Source organism: Ictalurus furcatus, chromosome 8, assembly GCF_023375685.1.
Source record: "Ictalurus furcatus strain D&B chromosome 8, Billie_1.0, whole genome shotgun sequence".
Classification (NCBI taxonomy): domain Eukaryota; kingdom Metazoa; phylum Chordata; class Actinopteri; order Siluriformes; family Ictaluridae; genus Ictalurus; species Ictalurus furcatus.
This window is the reverse complement of record NC_071262.1, coordinates 17236448-17260768: the sequence shown is the minus strand read 5'-3', so window position 1 is coordinate 17260768 and position 24321 is coordinate 17236448. Positions and strand designations below refer to the sequence as shown.

The following is a 24321-nucleotide window of genomic DNA, read 5'->3' as shown; positions in this document are numbered from 1 at the left end:
GTCGTTTGGCCTTCAACAAATTATTCTGGACCAATAGGAAGACTTTTCATTTGCTAATAATGATAAATGCTGCTAAACTGGAACATGGCATCAATTAGAAAACATCAAATGAACATGCAATTCTGTTCAATAGATGCACTGATATAGGTATAATATAGGTCCCTTTTTTAACCCAGAATCCTCAGTGAATGCAAGGTTTTGCACTCAGTTGCACCCCATATACCGGAGTCAATCTTCAAGGTCCACTGTTCCATCCCAATCATTATGTTCTACAAGAACTTGGTGATACTTCCACTGCGTCTACCTGTCGGACAAACTACCCATCTTTGCTCATGCTGTAGATTCTCTCATAACCTTATGTGTGTGATAGATAGATAGATAGATAGATAGATGAGAGAGAGAGAGAGAGTGGGGGGGGGGGGGTCTTGGTCCATATATTCATATATCTTTGCCATGTGTATTATGTTTATGGCAATAGATGTATTTCATCTACTCAGCGCAGATCTTTCCCATAGCCTATATGTGCATTATCCATACAACCATTACTGAACAAACATCAGAAAACCACATCAACAAACATGGCTGGTTCTATATTAAAAGGTCTCCTCAATGCACAGTAATACAATCTCATCAACTCATAAAAATTGACAGTTTTTATTCCACGTCTGATTGAATCCTTTTGGCATTTTGAATTGAGACACATTCATTTAACTCTGTTGACACTAACTGTTAACTGTTTACCTGTTAACACTAACTGCCGAAGGAACTGACCCATGGCGTCAACAACTGACACACAATAGGCTATTCACTATAAAAAAAGTTGGTGGAACACTATGTTCACTTACTATTCTACTATTCAAGGGATTGTGGGATTGTGGGTAGCAAGAATTTGACTCATGGCACAGCAAAGAAGTCAAGCTGGTTTCAATTGAATGCAAATGTGCTGTTTAGATTATGGGCACAGACTGCATAATAATAGCACAAATAGTGTATGTTGTATTCTTCTGTATTCTGCACACTGGAAAAATTATCCTTGGTGTGATGTTATATTTTATAGTGTATGTTCAAAATCCTAATAGCACATGGGCTATATTTTTGGCTACAGCCTTACAGTAGCATTGTCCTTTCTGGTGTCAGTTTAAATTCAAACTTTGTGAAAGCTCTAGCTGCCAAACTTTGTTGTAGCAATAATCCCATCAGTATTTGATTAACAAACTTTGTTATCATATGCAGTGGTAAGGCCTACTTATAAGGATCTAACGTTTACTAGAGATGATTTCTAAATTTACCAAACCAGTGTTAGCAGCAAAGGAAATGTAGATAGATAGATAGATAGATAGATAGATGATAGATAGATAGATAGATAGATAGATAGATAGATAGATAGATAGACTTTATTGATCCTGTGAGGGAAATTGTTAAATGTTGTTGATGAGCCTTTGAAGCAAGCAAGCCATGAAAAGCGTCCTGAAGTAATTGTGGCATGCCTTGCAAAATGGGCGTTACACAACAAATGATGAACAAAACTATTTTGAATAATTGCTGCAGGTCAGTAAATAAATTCCTTTGTTTCATAAACAAAAATCTCTCCATAACCTCCAGCTAAAATTTTTTATTGGAGATCCCTCAACTCCTCTCCCAACCTCTTATACAGTACTTGGGTGAGTACAGCTTTTTCTTTAGTGAGAACATATACAGGTCTGTATAATTGCACACAGTTGATTAGCTTGGGATTTCAAGACATTAAATAATGTGTACAGTGTACAAACATAATGTTTTCTTCACAGTTTAGGTCAGTTTAGTGGATGCACTGTGTGTGTTTCTGGGATTTATAATTATGATTATTTCATTAAATTATGTACAACTAGATGTTTGTGATGTTTTGGTATTGATCTAAAATCCCTCCAGACGTTTCAGTGTAGAATTACAGCAAACCACTCTCCACACACATCATTACTCTCAGACGACCCTAATAAAGCCTGTCTGGAAATTTCGAGAGTGGCGGCAGGCCAAGACACACTGTAGTTTGCACTCAAAATGTGAATTAAACAATTCATGTGGGTAATGTAACATTTGAAGTATTTTGTCCTGTAATGCGCAACAAAACTGTTAAATGGAAATACATTTGCCATCACAAAAAATAATAATCATGTGGGCTGGACACCCTGCTGAAAAAAACAATAGAAACCATCACAGAAATTCTAATGGTTTCCACTACAAATATCGTTACAAACCATCAGCTAACCATTAAAATCATTACCATTACCATTCTTGGTCCTTGATGTTATGCACTAGACATAACATGATAACATGCCACCAATAGAAGGCAATGAATTACCAGTAGAGACCACAGAGATCATTACAGTTTCCATTCAAAACTTTCAAATTCCCATTATAACCATTAAAGCCATTATAAATTCTATGAGAGTTTCAATTGGGGTTTTTTTTCAGCAGGGAAGTAGGAGTATTGGTAGTGTTTGTGGCTGGGGAATGGAGAGTTCCTCCTTTTTTTTTTTCTTTATGCCCCAACACTATAAATATTTGTGCACGGGCCTAATAGATAGAGATGACACCATGTCATGTCCTTTGCAAGTGATTTATTTGGCCAATAAAATAAAATATACAATTTGTCCTCTATCTGTCCACTGTCCATACATGGCTTTGTCTTAACAACTGTCCATCCTCATTATTTAATGTCATGCATTGATCTGCTCCTTAATCCTTCATTCTTACCAAGTGTGCAACTCAATTGCAGCATTCTTGGAAGTAGCTTGGCATCCAGACTGCTCCATGACTGTCTACAGCTTGCAACAACTCCAAGGCCATGCTGAAGAGTTTACTGATGGAGAGCAGGACCCTGTCTTGTGTCTCAGGCCTTGTAATGAGGTGTTTGGACAGCTCACTTTGACAAACTTTCCATTGTGCAGCTGGCATTCCTCAGCATGGCTTCAACCTATTTTTCCATCGAGCAAATTTGGGCGTGGGACAAATCCCTGCCCAGCCTTCTGTCGCTGTATGGTTTACTTGATTAATGAGGGAGGGATAAACACTGGAACCACTCTGATGTTGGTTAACTCACATTTAGTTTCGATATTATAGAGACTGTGGTGCTTGTTGAAGCTCTACTTAAGGACCAGATACAATAAGTTATAAGCCTTGGGCCAAGATTCACACCCATCTTTGCATGAAATAAACACACATCTCTTCTCAATCAGTAATTAATTTTTGCTAGCTAGCCTACTTTTCATAGTCATACTGGTCTGTTCAAGATCTTCACAAACCAGTGTTTATAGGTGTGTGTTGTCCAAGGACATTTCTGTGGCCAATAAAACAACCTTGCTTTTATCATTCACAGATGCACAGCAGGCCAGTCATACTAAACAGTTCCGCAGAAATCATTCTGCAGAAAGCCCGCCATTCCTAAGGCATCAGAGATGTGTTACTTGTCACAATGAAGTTCAGCAATAGAGACTAAGGCCAAGTACACCCAAAAAGACCTGAACAGTTCGGTCAAGCAGATCAAAAGACGTGTTAAAATTCCCAGGCAGCAAGGACACTTACTGGGAGATAAATGTAATGTATGTTAAGCAAAATTAGGTTCTCCTACAGGTCCAAATGAGAGACACACAAAGAGACACAAACAGATAGAAAGAGAGAGAGAGAGAGAGAGAGAGAGAGAGAGTGTAAAAAGTTCGTCTGAGGAATATAACTGCCTTATACACTACATATAGAACTTATTTGTTTTTTTTTAAAGGTAACTTAAACCGGAAAAGACGTCCTGTTTACGAAATTCAAGCTAAAGTTCAGGCTAAGTTCACTACGCTATCCGTGGTGCTGAGAACGCGAGAGTGGAAAGAAAGCTAAAGGAAGTCATGGCTGTGTTGCCTTGGACTGGAGGTCTGTTTCTACGCCCCCAGACGTTATGTCCACACCCGCAAACTCTCCGAGAGCTTCACTTCATTCACCGCCAGTAAGGAAGAGACAGGACACGCACCACAACCTACACACCAGAAAACCCCGCTAAACCCCGGACTGAGGTGAAAAGATGGGTGTTAGTATATTTAACATTACCGACTACGTTTGCTCTGAAATGGACGGCTGAATTTGTGCGAGAGAAGGTAAATACATGGGGCATGAAGGGGGGAAATATTATTTGATAACTCTGTAATTAGGTGTTTTGGCTCGATATCTGACTGTTAGTCTGTTTAAATAAACGAAAATATAGTGCAGAAAAGTACACAGTGTCATTAATAACTTGATCATGTAGCTGAGGCTGGAAATACACTCTCAGAAAAAAAAAAAAAGTACTCAAATTTAACTGGACTTTTCCTATTCACTTGGGTGGTATCCTCAAAGGTACACAATTTGTACCTTTACACAGTAATGTGACTGCAGTTTATCTGTAAAATGTTTAAGGTACACAAATAGACCAGGAGAACCACTCTTTTACCTTTATTCAAATTTTAGATTAACACTTTAAAGGTACATTACATGCACCTTTCCAGGTAAAACATACACACTAAAAGTGAGCAGAGCCGGGTCGAGCTGTACCATCCAGTGGAAAAGTGCCATAACTGTACAAAATATGTACCTACACTCCAGGGTACAACCACAATAAAAGGTACACCTAAGTACACTAAGTACCTTTTTTTGTCTGATAGGTCTGAGAGATCAGGTTTAAACGTATAATGTAAACTTACAAGTTATTCAACATAATTATTTATTAAACATAAATATAGTTAATATAGTTTTAGTATTATTTTAAATGTTTAACTTCTTTTACAATTATTATATTTTATTTCATTGTATTTCTATTCTTAATTACAAACTGTTCATAGTGCTGTTTTTTTTGTAGATTTATGTTTTTGCAATTTGAGAATTACTGTTAGTGTCAATAGCCGACTATTTCTAAAGCAGCAAACAGTCAAGCTAAAAATGTCTAAAGGAGTGCACACACACACACACACACACACACACACACACACTTGCATAACACGTTTAACACAGAGAACAAATTTTATAGCCATTTCTTATTTTGCAATTCTTTGCCACACTGCTGAGATATTTCTCACATTACTGATCACCAACCCAGAACATGCTGCAGAGATGACAACTGTTAAAAAGGGCTTGTGCGATTAAATAAAAAAAAAAAGAACACTTTAACCCAGGTTTCATATTCACAATACGCCTACAAGATAAGCCTGCAAGTTGTTTTAGCACTTTATCATCATAACATCCCAGCAGTGTTGTTTTCTTTCATTAACACTGAACCTTTTACTGGGAATAAACAAAGTCAGAGTGTTGCTGAAGGTGAGGAGATTTTGTTTTAGTAATGTTGAAACATGAAGCAGTGTTATCAGTCTCACTTCAGAATGGCAGCCAGATACTAAGTGGTCCAGCAAGGTGTCAAACCTAATTCACATAGAGATGGCATTTCGCAGTAGCCTGCAATAATATTATGAGCGCTGTCTCTACCTCAACATGTCTGGTATTTCACTATTTACTTTTTGGAGATTTAGATGCCATACACAGACAAGCAGGAACCTTGGCATCTGGGCAAAGACATGTGACTGGTTTGTCTCTGCTGACATCCGGACCTGGGAGTTCATTAATGCAAGTTGGAACTACAAGCGCAGGAGCAGTTAATGGGCTAGAAATGTATGGGGTACTTCTGAAGTCTCAGAGCTAATAAAGTCATTTCTCACACACACACACACCAGAGTATTATACCGTTCTTTATGCTGTCAAGTGTCAAGTGTGGAATTGAAATCTGATGATGAACAGACTGCTGTGAAATGGTTTCCGAGGAAATCAGGCTAAGAGCATAAAACCTGTGAACATAAAGTCTTTAGAAAACACCACTTTTAATTAAATTATTCAGATTGCTGAATACAACTGCGTCACTTTTTCCGACTCAAACGAATAAAGAATATTTACTGAACAAATATAAGTCAATGTGTCAAGTATTCAAATCATATCTGAATGTATACTCTTATCCTGTCGCATCTGAAGCTAAAATATTGTTTCTGTGAAAATGGCATGTTTATAAATGGTTGCGATATATGACTTTAAAGAGCTTAACTGTACACCTCTGTCACTTTTCCATGTTTCCTGGCACCCCATTTAAACACACATTCACACACCTGGTCTCTCTTGACTTGATAGCAATCTGGCGCCAAGCTGCACAAAGGAAATAAATATAACATCAGGCAGTCACTGTTTGAAAAGATAATTTGTTTGGCAAACAGACTCCCCCATATACACACACACTCCCTCTCTCACTTTTCTCTCGCTTAGCAATATGGGGAGTGCCAAGAATTAATGTAGGACATTTTTGCAGTTATTAATTTCTTAATTTCTTGCTACCTGAAACAAAATGTACCCCCTGCATTTTTATATGTCTAACGGTCAGTCTTTATGTTTGCGTTTAGGTCATGATGAAGATCCACAGTGGTGTAAGTGTACAATCAGACCCAGGAAAGATGGACTCTAACTTAAGCCTTGCTGTATGTTTCGGCTATGCCAATAAGACAAATCCGCATGTGCAGTGTCCTTTCAGGCTGGCAGAGATGGTGCTCATCATCCTGGGATTGAGCTCTTTGAGTCTGCTTACAGTTATCGGCAATGTTCTGGTCATTGTCTCCATCAAGGTCAATAAGAGCCTCCAGACAGTTAATAACTACTTCCTCTTCAGCTTAGCATGTGCAGACCTCATCATCGGCGTGTTTTCCATGAACCTCTATACAATCTACATTGTGATTGGCTTCTGGCCTTTAGGGCCTGTCATCTGTGACCTGTGGTTGGCTCTCGACTATGTGGCGAGCAACGCCTCTGTCATGAATCTCCTCATCATCAGCTTTGACCGCTACTTCTGTGTCACCAAGCCGCTTAGCTACCCAGTCAAGAGAACGACCAGGATGGCGGGTATGATGATCGCAGCCGCCTGGATCTTGTCCTTTGTCTTGTGGGCTCCAGCCATCCTCTTCTGGCAGTTCTTCATGGGTGAGCGCACGGTGCCCAAAGGCGAATGTTACATTCAGTTCTTTTCCAATGCTGCAGTCACTTTTGGCACGGCCATCGCTGCGTTCTACCTGCCTGTGGTCATCATGAGTGTGCTGTACTGGCAGATCTCCAGGGCTAGTCGCAGCCGAGTCAAAAGGAGAGACTGTCACAAGACGTATGGGGTTAGTCAGGAGGGCAGGACTCAGGCCACTGTCTTGGCCACTGAAGAGAACAGAGAAAGGAAGAAAAGCAAGGAAGCAGACGGTTTGCAAGTACAGCACATTTGTTCCAGCACTATTATAGGTAAGACATGGAAATAACTTATCAGTGACTTTAAAATATTTTGACATAGACCGGATTAAAATGTCTTCAGCCTACAGAACTTCTTTACACATACTAGCTGTCAGAAAGCATGTGTGAGAGCTTACCACTTAAATTTATAGATTGATTATAGTTAGCTAAGTCACAAATCGAGGGGTATACAACGGTCTTTTTTTAACATGGTGAGAAAATACAGTATATTCTTTGGTGTTTACTGTTGAAATTACAGTCAGGTCCATAAGTATTTGGACAGCGTCACAGTTTTTGTCATTTTGCCTTTGTACACCACCACAGTGGATTCACAATAAAGCAGTCGAGGTGTGATTGAAGTGTAGCCTTTATTCTTTAATTCAAGGGGTTTAACAAGAATATTGCATTAACTGTTTAGGAATTACTCATTTTTTTCAGAGTCCCTCCACTGTCACAGACTCAAAAGTTGTCATGACAAATTAAGGAGATAAAAAGGTCTGGAGTTGATTCCAAGCATTGAATTTGCATAAGGTGAATGTGCATGGAAACTCTCACTATGCAGTCCAAAGAGGTGTTTTTGATTGTTTAATTTCAAATCCATTGTGTTGGTGTACCGAGGCAAAACTTACGAAACTGTATCACTGTCCAAATACTTATTGACCTGACTGTATTTCATGTAAGATGTGTATATCTGTTGAAAAACTCCTAATGCTGTTCCCCCCGATCCTTTGGTGGTGTTTCACATCAGTGTTCCTTGTTTCTGCCAAAACTGCAAACAGTTTCTTGTACTTTGTTAACTGAAATGGAATTGAAATGTCCTATAAAAAAATATTGATATTTGTTATTACCAAATGCATCATAAGGCTGTGATGCTGGGATAATTATGTAAATCAGATTCTGCAATAATCAAAAAAATATATAGTGTGTTATAAAAAGCATTCCTCTTGGCCCAGGTGAGGACAAGGAGAGTGAAAATGACTCCACATCAGGCAGTGTCTTGGCTTCATCCAGTCCGAGAGAGGATGCGGTTTCTAATGGTGACGTTAAGAGCGCTCAAACAAAGACTTTGCCTCAAGTAAAAACAAGTTGTGCCAAACTTACTTTTTTGAGAATTTCATCACAAGAGACCATAGGTAACAGTCCAAATCAGAACAACAGCCATCACAAGGAGAGACAGAGTCTGGTGGCTCTGATCTTCATGCCTCCGAACAAGAAAAAGAGGAAGAATGGGAGCTACAGAGAGAGGAAGGTTACAAGGACTATCATGGCTATTCTTCTGGCCTTTGTGATCACATGGACCCCTTACAATGTCATGGTGCTGATCAACACTTTCTGCTCTCGCTGCATCCCTAACTCCATGTGGGTGCTGGGCTACTGGCTTTGTTACATCAACAGCACGGTTAACCCCGCCTGCTATGCCCTGTGCAATGCCACCTTCAAGAACACTTTCAAGCAGCTGCTGTTGTGCAAGTACAAAAACATTCGCACAGTCAGATAAAACATGCATGTGTTTTACAAGAAGTTATTGAGTTTAATGTAAGATTTTGGTTCCATATCCAAAAATCTCTGAGCACTCTTGCTGGATCAGAAAAACAGAAAACAGTGATGGCATTAATATGCCCTTACACCATGAGAGGGGCATGTCACATTCAAGTCACGTTCAGAATGTGGCTTGGAAATGAACAGGGCTGAAAAGCTGGAGGTACCCAGCGGAAACAGTTACAGCTTTGTAAAGGTTGTGTCAGTATGACTTCAAATAAAGCTAGAGCTTTGTTACGAAAAACAAGAGAAACCAATAACCATTTAAGATCATAATTCGAACCAGAACAAGTTGATGAGATTGGTCAGTCAATTATTCCTTCATTCATCTTCAGTAACCGCATTATCCTGGTCAGGGTCGTGGTGGATCTGGAGTCCATCACGGGACCACTGGGCATGAGGAAGAGACGCTAGCAGGGCACCAGCGCACACACATATGGGGGAAACCCACACAGACATGAGGAGAGCATGCACAGACAGTAGCCCGAGTTTAGGATGGAACCAGGGAACTGGAGCTGAGAGGCTGCAATGCTACCCACTGCACCACCGTGCTGCTACACTCCATACACTTATTCATAAATAAAGACTCTCAAGCCTTGACCTAATGCATGTAATGTAGTATAGCAATATTCTAAGATAAAACTCTGATGATAAATAAAGAATGCCATGCTTTGCTCTATGAATTAATGCATACAGTGTTTATGGTTGTGTTTCTAGTTTCTGTGAAAAAAACTAATATCTTTATGTGTTAAAAACCTGTATGACAATTATACCCTTAAAATATACTTCAGACATGAAGGAAGTTATTGGAGATAAAGTATTTCAGACATTTAACCTTGCTGTGACTTTGACCATGTTTGGAACAATTCCAAAATATCTGGTCAGTTCACCAGCTGGTGATAGTGATAATTAAATGTAAATCCCTCAAACATTCAACCACCTGTTCTTGAGCTATCATGCTAAAATATGATGCCTCCCACACTCACAGGCTGAGGCATAAAAAATTGTTCGAAGAAGCATTTAAACAAGAAATGTTAATTGTGAAAGTTAGTTAACAAAAACAAAACATTTATATCTTCCTATGTAAGAGCTCCTATGTTACGTGTAAGGGGACTCACGGATGTGAATCTTGATTGATTGGCTTCAAACTGTATAATTAGATGAGTTACTACAATTTTATATATGGATTATGTTAACAAGTTTAACACCACTTATTTATTTTAATTCCACACACAAATTTATTGAAAAATTCTATGAAACTCAATTGTTTCATATTATGACTTGAAAGAAAGCAATCCAAAATATATCCATGAATTTAGACAAATAAGATCAGGCCTTTAAAACTAATGGCACGCTATAACAGGAGTTAGTGTGTGTCTGTGGTAGCCCATGTGCTGCGATGGCTGAGCTGCATTACTGGAAGATTTAGTGCATGCCGCAATTACAGCGTTTCCTTCAGTGCATTTTTCCTTTAATGGAGTTTTGTGGACGTTACTAAATGTAACTCGGCCGTGCCATGAAACGCGTTGCACTTTAAGGTTGATTGGCATTTATAAACATATGCATGCGAGTACGAAGAAAAACAGCATTACTGAAACGTTTGAAAATATGTTGGGGATTTTTGGTTCGGTTTGGCGTACACAAGAATATTTTACACACACTCTACTAAAAGTATGATAAATGAGGCCCATTGATGTTACACACTGAGAACTCCTGGAGATTCTGAACATATTTAGCTTTGATGCGTCGGTCAGTGTGTAAATCCTTGAATTATTTGAGCTTGGAAATCCTGGGCTCAGCTGGGCATGGATAAGTAGGTCTAAAGACAAAAAAAAGTTTAGATAAAATTACATTTTAAATAAATAATACATGTATTTATTTTTACATTCAAATCATCCAATGAAAATGCAAAGTGGTAAACAGTGCAAGTGTGTGCTACCAAAGCCAAAACGACTTTTCACAGATTGTGAAGTGGAGGGAAAGGACAATCCTGATTTACCTGCTCACTACCACAGTGTTGTGCAATTAAAGTGAATAGATGAGATGCGAGTTGTCAATCGTGTCACAACTGTTCAAATACAGACAGATCTGTGCATGTATAGTCTTAAGTGTGCTCAGCTTGCCTACATTTACATTTTGTACACGGTGCTAACAGCATACAGGTTTGGAAGCTACTACCATGCACTGTAACATGGATTAATAACCACCAAGTTTCACAAGCTCATTCTTCTGAACTGTTCTTGTTAATGTTTATAACGTTCATATTCCACCTGTAAAAGATAGAGATGCACCGATGTATCGGCCGATAATCTGTATCAGCCGACAAAGGCTATTTTTCCTGCTATTGGTCATCTGCCGATAGTTTAAAAACATCCGATGATCAGGGCCGATTATATCCTGTCAATCAAAAGAGGGTGGGAAAACATCAATTTCGTGCTGTGTGTAAAGATGTCTCTTGTGTGGTATGACGATAAAACTGCAGTTTGTAAGCTCTGTAAACTCTACACTGCTAAAATTTTACAACGGACGCTGCAGCAGTGAAGCGGGAGTTTCGGCGTCAAATCTAAATTAATTTTTTTTTGCTGCGCTGCTCATGCAGAATTAAAGCGCCAGTACACTGTTCAAAGATTTTAATGAAGATGAGTTGACAAAAAAGTATATATATATATTGCACAGAAAATATATTTGTAGAGTAGTATATTTCATATCCAGTTAATGTTAATATGTAAAAAAGTTGATATTATATATTACCAGTTTGATGTTCAATGATAAAGTAGAAATGCTTTGGTTTGTGGAGAGTGAATGTGAGACTAACAGGAGGTTTTTTAGAATTCTGTCCATGTTAACATGAATTAATAACATTCAATAAGTTAAGAAATCTTACTTTAATCTTCAGAATTTAGTTCATGTGTTAATGTTAATTTGAGTAATGTGTTTTCTATTTATGAGACCAGTTACTGTGAAACAATTTGAAATGGAGAGAATAAAACATTCAAAATTGTGGAATTAATTATTATTAATTTAAAAGAAGGCATAAAAGGCAGAACTATCGGTATCGGCCGAGACCACGCTGAATAATTGGTTATCTGTATCAGCTGAGAAATTTAGTATCGGTGCATCTCTAGTAAAAGACCATCCATATGGGAATGGATGCAAGTCAGTATTTATCCTGATGTCATTTATAAACATCAGTCCCTTTGACAATGATGTGTTTTGCTGTTTGCAATAGATCATAAAGATTTGCTTATTTCTGGAGCTCTTCTTCACAGGGCTGGGCAACACGGTAATATGATTTCACAATAAAACACACCCTGATGCATTTTCCTCGGCAGGGTATTTTTCTAACACGGACTGGCTGACTCTCATTAACAACTGTAACCTACAGCTGATATTTTTGTACCATTTGTTTTTCCTTTCTTTCTCTTCCTGTACGGTTTTTAAAAATAAATATACAATCAAATTTGACATGAGAACCTTTAGCATAACTAAAAATTGTGTTACATAGTATATGTTTTTTGTTTGTTTTTAAAGTATTGTTACAAGTCATTCATACTGGAAGCCATAAGCAAACAATTTTAAAAAACAATTTTAATTTTTTAGCATATGAAAATAGACACTCCAAACATTATCTTACCAATAAACTGACCATATATAATTTTTTTTTTTTTTTTTACAGTTTTAAATTGCATATGTTCATCTTTCTAAGGAGGATGTTACACTTTTCTGTCAGAAGCATAGAAAAACTGTTTACTTTAAACACTGATCCATATTTAATTATAAGAGCAGTACTAGAGTTCCCAAGACATAAAAAGTAATACTTTAAGGCATTCAGTATAATCTAACTGAGAGTGAGAGAATTATTATTATTATTATTATTATTATTATTATTATTTTAAAGAACAGCGCTGCAAGACACCCTAAAATAATTCAACTATCCACTTACTAATAAAAAAGGCATTTAAGAAATATATACTATTAAACAATATAACCAAAGGGTGTTCAGTGTTCTTACTGCATAACACTAAACTAATTAAAAAGTTCCTTCACATTGCTTATCAAATAAAAACAAAAACATGGTGACAATGTTGAATGAGGTAGTATAGAGTGTATGTTGTGATGCCTGGTCAGGTATCACCTAACCCTTTCACCCTCAGTCATCTCCCAAAGCCCTAAGTTCAACACTTTAAGGCAGGGGAGCTGGGTTATCCGCTCCAGTCCCCGTTTGGTGATTTTGGTGCAGCCATACAGGTCAATGCCGGTCAGCTGAGTCAGGTGGTCTGCGATGAGCTCCAGGCCCTTGTCTGTGATGCGCACGCACTGACCAATGTTCAGCGTCTTCAGCTTGTGCATCTGCCGCACCATCCTGTTGATTCCATCGTCACTGATGTGACATGAGCACAGCGACAGCGACTTGAGCTGATAAAGTCCCTGGGCGATGTAGGCCAAGCTCTGGTCTCCCACTTTGTCGCAGAACGACACGTCTAACCCGAACAGACGGAGCGAGCCCATGGAGAGGTGCATGATCCCAGTGTCGCTGATGTTGTCACACGAGCGCAGGTTCAGACTCCACAGCTGAGTCATGTGCGACAGGTGAATCATCCCGGCATCTGAAATGCCGCCGCAGAAGCTCAGGTTCAGGACTTTGAGCTTGCTCAGGCCCTTGGAGATGTGCTTGAGCGACAAGTCGGTCAGTTTCTGACAGTCCTGCAGAGTGAGATGCTCCAAACCGAGGCAACCTTCAGCGGCGCTGCGCGTCATGCCAGCCAGGTGGCCGATGCCCACGTCGGAGACATGCCTGCAGCTGCGTAGATTCAGGCTCTTGAGCCTGTGCAAGCCCCATGCGATAAGGAGCAAGCCAGTGTTGGTGATGTTACTGCACCCACCAAGCTCCATAAACTCCAAGTTCTTTAGGTACTGTGCAATTCGCCCAAGGCTGGAGTCTGTGATCTGCTTACACAGGCTGAGATTGAGGATCCTCAGGCAAGGAATGTCCTGCACAAATGCATGGCCGAGTCCGTTGTCTGTCAAATTGTAGCATCCGCTCAGGTTAAGGCTCTCGATGTTCGGCATGCCCTGAATCACATAGCTAAGGCTGCGTCTGAGACTCAGGATCTGCACTTTCTTAATCCCTCGGCTCTGAAGGCTGGGGAATAACGACGGGTTTGCTCTCCTGAGATGGAGTTTGGCTTCGACTCCTCTCCACACTGATTTGTGGTAGGTCGCGTCTCTCCAGGCCACACACACCTGCGCAACCCTGCCTTTACCTTTAACGTCCAGGTAACTGAAGATCATGGCTAAAATCTCCGGGAAAAGGCTTGAGACGTGAGTCTCCATCTCACCGCTCTCCGCCAAACTCCGGGTCTACACCGTCTCGCCGAGATTAGCCAACAGGCTAAGCTAAACTAGCTAGCCAGCTAGCATTTAAAATGTCGCTAAATCAGTCAGCTCCTTCTGGAAAAACTTAAAGATCAAGAAACACACACTCTTTCGCAGCGGCTGCGAAAATGATTAACTATCGCGAGATTATAAGCGAGACTGTTATTTTGATTTCTTGTGTGTATACCGTCTCTGGTAGTCTCTCAGGCTAAACGAACACAAACAAGCTAGCATTAACATTCGTTATACACACCGCTTTTGTATGACCGAGTCTTTGTTTACTAAAGTCCAACTTGTGGTTTTTTAAATCATAAAACAGTTCTTCTGTTGCACCAAACGTCCAATGACATGTTCACCCTCAGAATTTAACTCCACATTTTAAAAAATATTTTTTTTAGGCAATGCGGAATTAACACCGATACTTCACAGCTATTCCAATGAGCGCTTATTCAAATCGGTACACAAAGCCTACACTACTGCACTACATCGAGTATGAAATAATAGATCCCATGCGCTACGTAGTGCACTTGTTCTTCAATAGGGAGTCATTTGGGATTCGGCCTATACTACCTCACTTCCGGTGGCCTTTTTTTTTTTTAAAAAAAAAAAAACCTTACGGATTTTATTCTTTTTTTCTTTTTTACCTTAAATGTTTAAATATTGCAAATAATCACAGGGAGCTGAAAGTCTCAAATGTTTATTATATATGAAAAAAATACAGCAACATCGACTTAATAATTTTAGCCAACATGGTTTGCAAAAAAAAGTACTAAACCTTAGCTCGACCCCAACACTCCGGTGCGCCCCCGGCTGGCGGCTTTACCACTCAGCAATTAAAAAAAAAGAGTGTTTTTACCGCCAAAGCAATAGATTTATATCTATTCAGTATAATAAAAAAACAAAGTATATTCAGTATCATAACAAAGCACAAAGAGATTATGATAAACCTAAATTCGACAAATTGTCAAAAATGACAAACGCTAGTTAAAAAACTTCCACCTCATCTCCTCCTCATCTCCCAAAACTATTTTTTCCCTAAATGCTCAAGAAAAAACAAACCTGCATGTGTAAAAACAATTCTATACAACTACATAACTATATAACTATAAGATAACTTTATAAATATGCCCTAAAAATTTGTTACATCATTTCATGATAGAAATGGAACAATTAAATAATCTATTTACAATCAAAACACAGTTCACATTTTCTCAAAAGTCATACAAGTTAAACACAATTATTTTACTTACAAATTGAAGACGTGTCCTCTATTATTTTCCTAATGTCTGTTAGGATATCACTAGTCCTCCTTGTTATTTGATGCTGTTAAGCAGCTTGATGTCCCAGTTGAAAGATCAGGAAAAAATAAATAAACAAATCTCAGAATCGTTTGCATATCAAATAATATGAATCAAATTCAATTTATTCTAATGTTTATAATTTGCACCAATCAAAATTGTAATGAGTCATGCCAGGAAAATAACTGTAGAGATGTAGATAAAAAAATCAATTACCTGAATTGAGCTGCAAATTAATTTTTCTGTTTAAAATACATCATATTGTCTCACATTTTGCATTATTTTTTTACCCTTAATCATTTTTGAACTATTGAAAAAACAAAAACAAAAACAAAACACACACACACACACACACACACACACACACACACACATTTTTACACGATTATGTTAAACATGTTCTTGGACAGACGTCTGAAATTTTTTCTTTTTAACTATAAGAATGTTCATAGACGTTGCATCATTCACATTTTACCTGTAAGCTGCAGCAAATATGAACTATGATGTTAAAAACCTAAACTGTGCTGTACCTGGATGATGAAGGCACAAGCATGAAAGAATTGATAATGCTGGGTTATTAAGTTATTTATACGTTCATGGAGAATTGTTGAGGCAAATTAAATTCTCCTTGTGACAACATGTACCTATAAAATGAGATAAAAATCCCGAAAACCTACAGTAAATCCACAAGTGTAGTACATCTTATAAAAGTGTTTGCTATAAAACATCTAACACAGTATTTATTTGTTTGTTTTTTCCAAACTGAGGTCTTGCCAAGCACAGTCTGAATGCCGATAAACAGTCATACAGTACAGTGTGATATTCAATGATATTCAACACATCACTAGCTCTGCGTTTAATTTGTGAGGAGGCTGTGAGCATTTCTAGACAGCATTTGTGCTCCTGAGAGTAAAGACTAAAGACTGTCCCATTTGGAGAGCAGCGTAAGGACAGCTGTTTTCTCAGGTTTCTTATGTTGGACAAAAAAATTCAAGAAGTGCTGTTATCATACAAGGCTCTCCCATTAATCACGTAGGTAACACGTGTGATGTGAAAATTTCAGTATCAGCACATGCCTCATGTATAGTGTTTGGCATGTGGATGAATGCCAAACACTATACATGCCAAACCATGAATGCCAAACATTATATATGCCAAACCATATGGATGAATTCAGTGTGTTACACAAATCAGCTCGTCTTCCTGATGGCACCGAAAGAGTCCGAGCGGCAGTGGGAAAAGTCAATGAATATACCATCCTGATCAGAATCCACAGACTCTACACCCTGCATAACTATGGTTTCCGGACTGGAGGAGCAGCTAGTGGGTGAAGACATGACTTTATCTGTCTCCGAGGTGGACGTCGGAGTGTGTAAAGGCCCCGCAGAGTTCTGGATAAAGATGGATGGTAGGATTAGAGCAGGCTGTGCTGTGGCTCCACGCTTTGCGGTAGGTAAGGGGAGCTCGTGGTCCAGCGAGATCCTGGGGGTGGAACTCGTCTCCACACTGACTGAGAGGGAGAAGCCCTGTTGCTCCATACAGGAAGTGACCTCACAGGCTGAGTGGCGACGGATACCCACGCTACCCACTGAGCCGACCTCCGTGTCGTACTCGGCCACGGGGGTAAGCATGGGGATGTTGTAGCTCTTGGAGCGCACCACTGGGTTAGTGGAGGGGATTTCAGCCGTTTTGGACCAGCACCACTGCAAACGATTTTCTGTGAACAGTGAAGCATACAATACTGATCTGATTGTCTAATATAAATGAACAAGTACATTTAACAGGAAGAACAATTTATCCTAGGAGTAAGGATATGCCAATAATCAATTATATGATACCGCTATATTCGATACGCACAACATTTTTATTGTGGATCGTTCTCAGTAATGACACTTCCTCTCAGGAGGATGCTGCCTAGATAACTAGAGTACACTCTTAAAAATATAGGTTCTTTAATGGCTGGTTACAGCACCATAGGTTCTGCAAAGAACCTTCTTCTGGTCAAGAACCATTTTTCATTGTATAGGGTTCTTGAGTTGAGTTATATTTTCTTTGTAGATTAAAGACGTTCTTTATGGTTCATTATAGGTTCTTCAGAGCAGTGTGATTGGTTCTTAAAATGAACACTATAAGGTTCTTTGTGGGACTGGAAAAGGTTCTCCAGGCATCACTCTTAAGAACCTTACTTTGGTTCCTTAAAGCACTGAGTGTTTTTTAGAGAACTTCTGATAACACGGTTCCTTGTGGCACTGCTGTGAAGAACCTTTTCTGGGTTCTTTAAAGCACCAGTTAATAGATGGTTCTCTAAAGAACTTGACAATAAAAGGTTCTTTGTGCAATCTAAAAGGATTCTCCTATGGCATGAAAAACCTTTATATTTAAGCATGTAGGTTGCACCTGCTAAATAGGACATAGCTACGACAGACACAAAAAAGGGTGTTTTCATACTTTTTTTTTTTTCATCAGCACACATTTTACATGTAATCAAATAATAATTTAAAAAAAGGCACCGAGTCAAAAAAAAGTTAAGCTAGCTTGATGAGGCAAGAGCTGATCCTATTTTTTTAAAAAAAACATAATTCAGCTTTTCTTCTAAGCTGTGCAACTAATAAATTGCAAGTAGAAACAAATGTAATGAACATCTTGCTGAAAGTTATTGCTAAAGTAGCAGAAAGGAGTCTGAAACATTAGGTTTCTTTTTCATTTTGGATGTTGCTAAATGAAACAGGTGCATATAAACTGTTAAAAAGTTAGGAACGTTCTCTGATTTAATATCAGCACATGCCTAAATGATCCTAAATCATTTCTCTTACCCAAGATGCATGAACAGTGGGTGGCGTCACAATCGTGTGCACAGAGCCCGTGTGTCCCCAAGTAGGGTGACACCACCTTCTGAATGAGCGACTCCAGCTTCAGGTACTCCTCCGTCACACCTTGTGACTCGTGAACGCCCTGTACATCATTCACGACAAACCCAATTAACAAATGCGAAAAAATGAACACAAATACACACATACATAGGCTGGGTTTTTATGTGTGTTCCGTACCTGGAGGACCAGAAGCATCTGGACAATGGATGGAGGGACACGAGCACGTGGTCTGGACAGAGCTTCATCCAGCTTCATGTTTAAAGTGATAGTGTTCCTGAAGAGCAGCAGAGCCAACTGCCGTACTGATGGCTCCTTCCCCTGATTCATACAACATAACATTATTAACAGCAACAATGAGGGACCTTGCTGCAGAATGTTCTGATTTCTCCCGACAGTGAACCCAATCATGGACCTAATTATGTGTTATATATGCTTTGCAGATTTATCACATTTTTTGGTCATCTAGAAGGTATTGGCCCAGATAGCTCCATCATGAGCTATGAGTACAATGTTTCCCAGCAGAACATTGCTCAGAGCATCACACTGCAGCCGCCAGCATTAACTTTTTTAGCAATTTGTGCTACAGCAGCTCTTCTGGGGGATCGGACCAGATGGGCTAGCCTTCGCTCCCCATGCGCATCAGTGAGCCATGGGTGCTCATGACCCTGTTGCGGGTTCACCATTTGTCCTAGGACACCTTTTGGTAGGTACTAACCACTGTAAACCCGGAACACCCCACAAAACCTGCTGTTTTGGAGATGCTTTGACCCAGTCGTCTAGCCATCACAATTTGGCCATTGTCAAAGTTGATCAGGTTCTTACAATTGCCGATTTTTCCTGCTTCCAACACATCAACTTTAAGAACTGACTGTTCACTTGCTGCCCAACTATCCCACCCCATGACAGGTGCCATTGTAATTTGATAATCAATATTATTCACTTCACCTGTCAGTGGTTTTCATGTTCTTTTCTGTGATAATACGATAATCTCAGTAATCATCATACATGATTAATGATTTAATGTATGAAAGATATATTTAAATCAAACAGTGATTAAATTGGATATCATTTAAAGCGGTTATCCAAATTGAATATCATGCAGTATTGTGTATACAGTATTTCTTAACTGAGAAAACAACAACAACAAGAACAACATTTGTTAGCGTTGATGAGCTTTGAGGCCGTGGCTTCTTCACTGGGCCAGGTAAAAAAAAACACATGGAAGGAGGGACAGAAAAAGAAAACCTCATCTAACAGTATTCTAGTAATAAAAAAGAGGCCATTTGGTATCAGACTTTATAATTCAGAGCTCACTACACACTGTTCTAAATTGACGCTGGTGCAAAGATTAAAATTTGTGCATCTTCATAGCCTCTAAATGTAAATGCTACCTTGTCATGACTCAGTGCTTATTCTATTTGCTAAAAGAAAATGACTTTTATGGCATACTCTGTAGGCATGACTTGGTTTCTTATTCTCTTGCTTAGGAACTGAAGCTAAACAATGGCTTACATAACTCTTATTAGCATAATAACTGAATAAGTATAACACAGTGCTTTATTGTGAACTACATACATATGAGACCTTTAGTACACTCTTTAAAAAGAAAAAATGTCATAAGTATTTTTTTTGAGTGACACCATGGAAAAACCATATGTTTAGTGTTCTTTGGTTAATTGATTTCCATTGTTGGTGCCACAGAGAGCAAAAAAATAAAAATCGCACTGTAAATGTGACCATCATGTTGAAAGACCTTTGTGATGGAAAATGATTGTTCAGTTTATTGTGGCAACAACAAAATACTTAAAGAATCATGAACCGAAAGCTGCTTTAAGGACGCTCTAGGAAACCAAACATGTTTTTTTCTGCAGCATTGCTCTAAAGAAACGTTGTGGCATCTTTGTGGGTTATGTATTCATTACTACAACTGTATGAAGTTTAAAAACCAGTGGGTGGTGCTGTAGCCTAGATCTGCAGGCGATTTATCTTTTCTTCTGACAAAAAAGTGTAGATATACTGTAGCTGAAAACATTTGGTGAACAACAGCACAAACCAAATGGGATGGGGAAAGTAGTGGACACTGCACAAAGGGACAGTGTAGATGGAGGCTAGGACTAGGCTACCTGGACCGGGTGAAAGATGGCTTGTAGCATGGAGAGAACATCACAAAAGAAGAAGTCCCATGTCTCAGCCAGGGAGTCGAGTAATTTCTGACCTGTGAAAGAATTCACAGTTGTAGTCTGAGGATTGAGACCCTGCATCAGCCTTATGTTCACAACTTAAACAATTCCATTTAGTGTGATTTAGTCATGAAGAATGGTGTCTCTACAGGGTTTGTTATTTTTTACCTTCATAGAATCTTATTTTGTCCCTCAGAATGACCATGCCTTTGGTCAGCAGCTGGTTCTGAAAGAGGAGGAAAATGAGAGAGGGGGGGAAAAAGGAAGAGGGATGTTTAATGGCTGCTTAATGAATCAGTGTATTGTGTCAACATATACATATGTTTCACCTTACCTGCAGATACTCAGTAAAAAATGAGCCCAGTTCAGTTTTCAGCAGCTGCCTGAATAAAAAACACCACAAGATCAGTCTACTAATGAACTTCCTATCATGTTTAATAATTGCATTATGCTATACAGCTACATTTTTATTATTCATGTTTTCAATATAAATTAGTAAGACTCAGTATCAGTAGAAAGAATCATGATCAATCCAGATAAAAATGTAATAGTCGTTTAGTGGTTATTTGTAATATGTATAGATTCATAGTTTGTTCATTAATGTTTTAATGAAAGTTAATTCAATATTATTTATTATGATTTCTTTGAATACTTTATATTCCTTATTATATATATATATTAAAAAAAACTTTTGAATTTGGGCTCAAAAAGCACACATAAATAAAGATTATTAGATATAATTTATGTATAATATATATAGTATACCACAGGACTGTTGAATTCTCAAGTCTGTTTGGTCAGTAGGTGATTTCTATAATGGCAGCTCTGACAGTAGTTCTGGCTGCAGGCTAAATCACAGGTTTATATATTAATGCACTTACATACAATTACCTTAACTTAATGATATCATGTTATCATTTCTACAGTAACAGCTACTTCACATGGACTTGCATGGTTTATGTGCCACAAAAACAGGTTGCTGATTATGGTGTCTTAAGTTATATGTGAGGAGATGTTTATTTAACATTTTTGGAAGGAGTCTTAAGACTAAGTTTTCAGACATTTTCAGAAGGCTTTTTTCAGTTTCTTGGTAAAATGACAAGTTGGTTTTTTTTTTACTTATTAATTAAAACTGTTTAATGCTTGCTAAATTGTTTCTTCCATTTTCTCAAAAGGAAACGTAACTGTAAATGGGTAAAAATCTATGACTTCTTTAATAAATAAAAATAATTAATTGTTGTCAAATTGCTGTACTATAAGAGGAATGAAACACTCTGAAGGGGTTCTGAAGTGGATTAGTTTTCCTATATCACACCAGCCTGTCATGGATTATTTCCAGCATGCCTCTTGTGTTTTACTCTTTACATATGATATTTAAGCAATATCGCTTGAGCAAGAGTGTGGTTATACAGAATATCAGCATAGCTGTGATTTGGCCATAAACATGAGCCCACAGGGTGAGTGCTGTAGGTAATCAGACCCATCCTGATATTCAGGATAACCATAACCATATGATTGCGAGTGCAATCTTGCTTTTATATAACACTTCTATAAACAAGAAATTAATATTGAGTAATGATTTTTCGGACACAATATGGCCATATGTTCTTTATTTTTGCACTGCTAGAAGAAACAGATTCCAAAGAAGCTACACTCATTATAAAGCCTGTCAGGTAGCTAGCTCATAATGATTTGTACATTCCTGTAAAAAGTGTTTCCAGTAAAATTGGTGTCCCTTCTAGAGATAGACCGATAATCGGATTTACCAAAATTTTTCCTGATATTTAATAATTTTCCCATAGTTGGATATCGGTTTTGTAATATCAGATCCACCAAAACGCCATCTTGTGGGCGTTTTGAGAATTGCGTGCAGGACCACCATTGCGCCACTGCATCCGAGGGGAGACGAGTCAACAACGGTATGCACAGTTAAAGTATACTTGCTTTGCTTTAAGTAATCCCTTTATTTAACTTAGCCATTAATGCACAAATGAGATGTGATACATAAATTTTTTATATGTAGTTTAAGCAGCTTGGCGCTAAGAAATCAAGACAAACTCACAGAGTCACATAAACTGTTTAACTCATTAGTGCTTTTATTTAAAAAAAAAAACACATTAGTAACGGTGCACTTTTTTGCACTCTTTCAGATCCCTCTATTTATTGGTGTATGAATAAGAGTTGTTTTGTAATGTTTTGTACGCAAGCTAGAAGTGAAATTGACAAAATTGTTGTAAATAAAATGGTTTGTTCAGTTCAGTGGTGTTGTTATCACTGTGTCAAAAACAGAAGTAAAACAAGAAATAAATATCGGTTATCAGGCACATAAACATGCAAATTATTGGTTATAAAAAAATCAATATCGGTCGATCTCTAGGCCCTTGTTCCAGTTCAACTTCATTTGACAAGCTTTTATATCTTAAGTCAAAAGTTATATTCATGAAAAATATCGTTTGCCATGTCCACTGATGATGTCACTAACACTACTGTAGTAACCGTTTCAAACTAGGAAGTGGAATTTTACGTGGTGAACACGGACGAACAGAGTAGTACACTGTGAACTGTCCCAGTGCGGTTATAGGAAATATAAGCAATCTTGGGAATATAAGCAATGCCGCTGGACCAATCAAATTAGTGGACCGGAACAAGCTGTATAAAATATAATGTGCTACATACAGTTGAGTGCCAAAGTTGAGTGCATACCTGTAGTACAACAGTGTTAATTTTTACCAACTAGTGTGTTAAAGTTCACTGATATTCCTTACTTTTTACATTACATGTAACAAAAAGTTCAAACAAGGTATAAGTCACTGATACAGAAAAATACCAAAGTGATAGGTCAGATGTATGCATTTCCATTTCTAAAGATTGTATGCCACCTCTTTGCCTTTATAACTACCTCCAGCTGCTTTCATAGCCGCTGAACAGTCTTTGGTTCTGATATTAAGCTGAAATATTCGCCCCCACATTGTTCTGACACATGTTCTAAGCTCTAACTCTGCCAGATTATAAGCTTACTTTTCTAAGCTTACTTATTCTTTGCTTACTGCACTATACACACCATATATGATTACTACTTCAGTTATTAATTATGCAGTGATATTAAAAAATACACAAGATATCAGTGTGTAAAAGCATACCATTATGTCCTATAGTTGTACTTACAATCTATCCATTGAGGTACAGATAATCAGCTGATAAGCAGCTGAGTGGAATTAGGTCAAACTGACTTGACTCACCTCACACCTTCATTGAGTGTGTAGAGCTCGTTGTCAGCCAGTCCCTTCTTTTGGAAAACACCAATAACTGCATTGTGAATGCTGTGATGAACAAGTACAAACACAGAGAAACTCAATCTATAATATAAATAAATAATCTGAATGTGTAACTAAAACTATAATGACTGCTTAAATGCATTTCATTTAATAGTCCATAAATATATGGGTGTAGCTACACTGGCAATTAACCACACGCAGAAAATAAGCACATTATTTATAAAGACAGGCAGTGGAGATGAAGGTCACCTGTTCCATGTGGCGTTTGGCCCAGATCCACGCTCCTCCAGTGATGTCTTCTCATTCTTGCCCAGCTGACTCAGGTTCGGCGAGCTCACTAACCTCAGCCGGTACAGAGTCCTCATGGTCATGTGAAAAAGAGAGAGAGAGAGAGAGAGAAACGGCACAGTTTGTCCCGAGCTGAGTCTGACAAAGCCAGGAGTAAACATGACTCAGGGTGGAGAAGGGAGGGGGAAGTGAAAGTAGAGGT

General features: G+C 38.4%; 3 protein-coding genes across 5 annotated transcripts in view; 1 reads left to right on the top strand and 2 right to left on the bottom strand.

Moving 5' to 3' along the window:
* The first annotated feature begins 3801 nt into the window (after positions 1-3801).
* On the top strand, positions 3802-9667 carry chrm2b (cholinergic receptor, muscarinic 2b). Of its 2 annotated transcripts, XM_053631664.1 has the most exons (3): positions 3802-4118; positions 6432-7305; positions 8247-9667. In XM_053631664.1, exons 2-3 carry the CDS (start codon positions 6435-6437, stop codon positions 8789-8791), a joined length of 1416 nt encoding a protein of 471 aa, XP_053487639.1. In that variant the 5' UTR covers positions 3802-4118; positions 6432-6434; the 3' UTR covers positions 8792-9667. The 2 variants fall into 2 exon arrangements, with proteins under 2 accessions (XP_053487639.1, XP_053487640.1); XM_053631665.1 differs by lacking the exon at positions 3802-4118 and having other exon boundaries at positions 5498-7305.
* A 2841-nt stretch (positions 9668-12508) lies between these two features.
* On the bottom strand, positions 12509-14834 carry fbxl14a (F-box and leucine-rich repeat protein 14a). Its single transcript, XM_053631156.1, has one exon. The coding sequence runs from the start codon at positions 14164-14166 to the stop codon at positions 12964-12966; it is 1203 nt and encodes a 400-aa protein (XP_053487131.1). The 5' UTR covers positions 14167-14834; the 3' UTR covers positions 12509-12963.
* An 814-nt stretch (positions 14835-15648) lies between these two features.
* The window catches only part of prr5a (proline rich 5a (renal)), a 17896-nt gene continuing 9223 nt past the window's right edge, over positions 15649-24321 (bottom strand). For both annotated transcript variants that reach the window (XM_053631154.1, XM_053631155.1), the window contains 8 exons: positions 24081-24191; positions 23796-23876; positions 20891-20939; positions 20725-20782; positions 20500-20591; positions 18554-18694; positions 18320-18458; positions 15649-17223 (listed from right to left, as the gene is read on the bottom strand). In XM_053631154.1, coding sequence (XP_053487129.1) covers positions 16697-17223; positions 18320-18458; positions 18554-18694; positions 20500-20591; positions 20725-20782; positions 20891-20939; positions 23796-23876; positions 24081-24191 — 1198 coding nt within the window. In that variant the 3' untranslated portion in view covers positions 15649-16696. The remainder of the gene's footprint in view (positions 17224-18319; positions 18459-18553; positions 18695-20499; positions 20592-20724; positions 20783-20890; positions 20940-23795; positions 23877-24080; positions 24192-24321) is intronic.

Excerpts from the sequence above, each read along its gene's own strand:
- fbxl14a (XM_053631156.1), bottom strand. The coding sequence starts at position 14,166 with ATGGAGACTCACGTCTCAAGCCTTTTCCCGGAGATTTTAGCCATGATC.
- chrm2b (XM_053631664.1), top strand. The coding sequence starts at position 6,435 with ATGATGAAGATCCACAGTGGTGTAAGTGTACAATCAGACCCAGGAAAG. Across the intron at positions 7,306-8,246 it reads TTGTTCCAGCACTATTATAG|GTGAGGACAAGGAGAGTGAA; the intron begins GTAAGACATGGA and ends CTCTTGGCCCAG.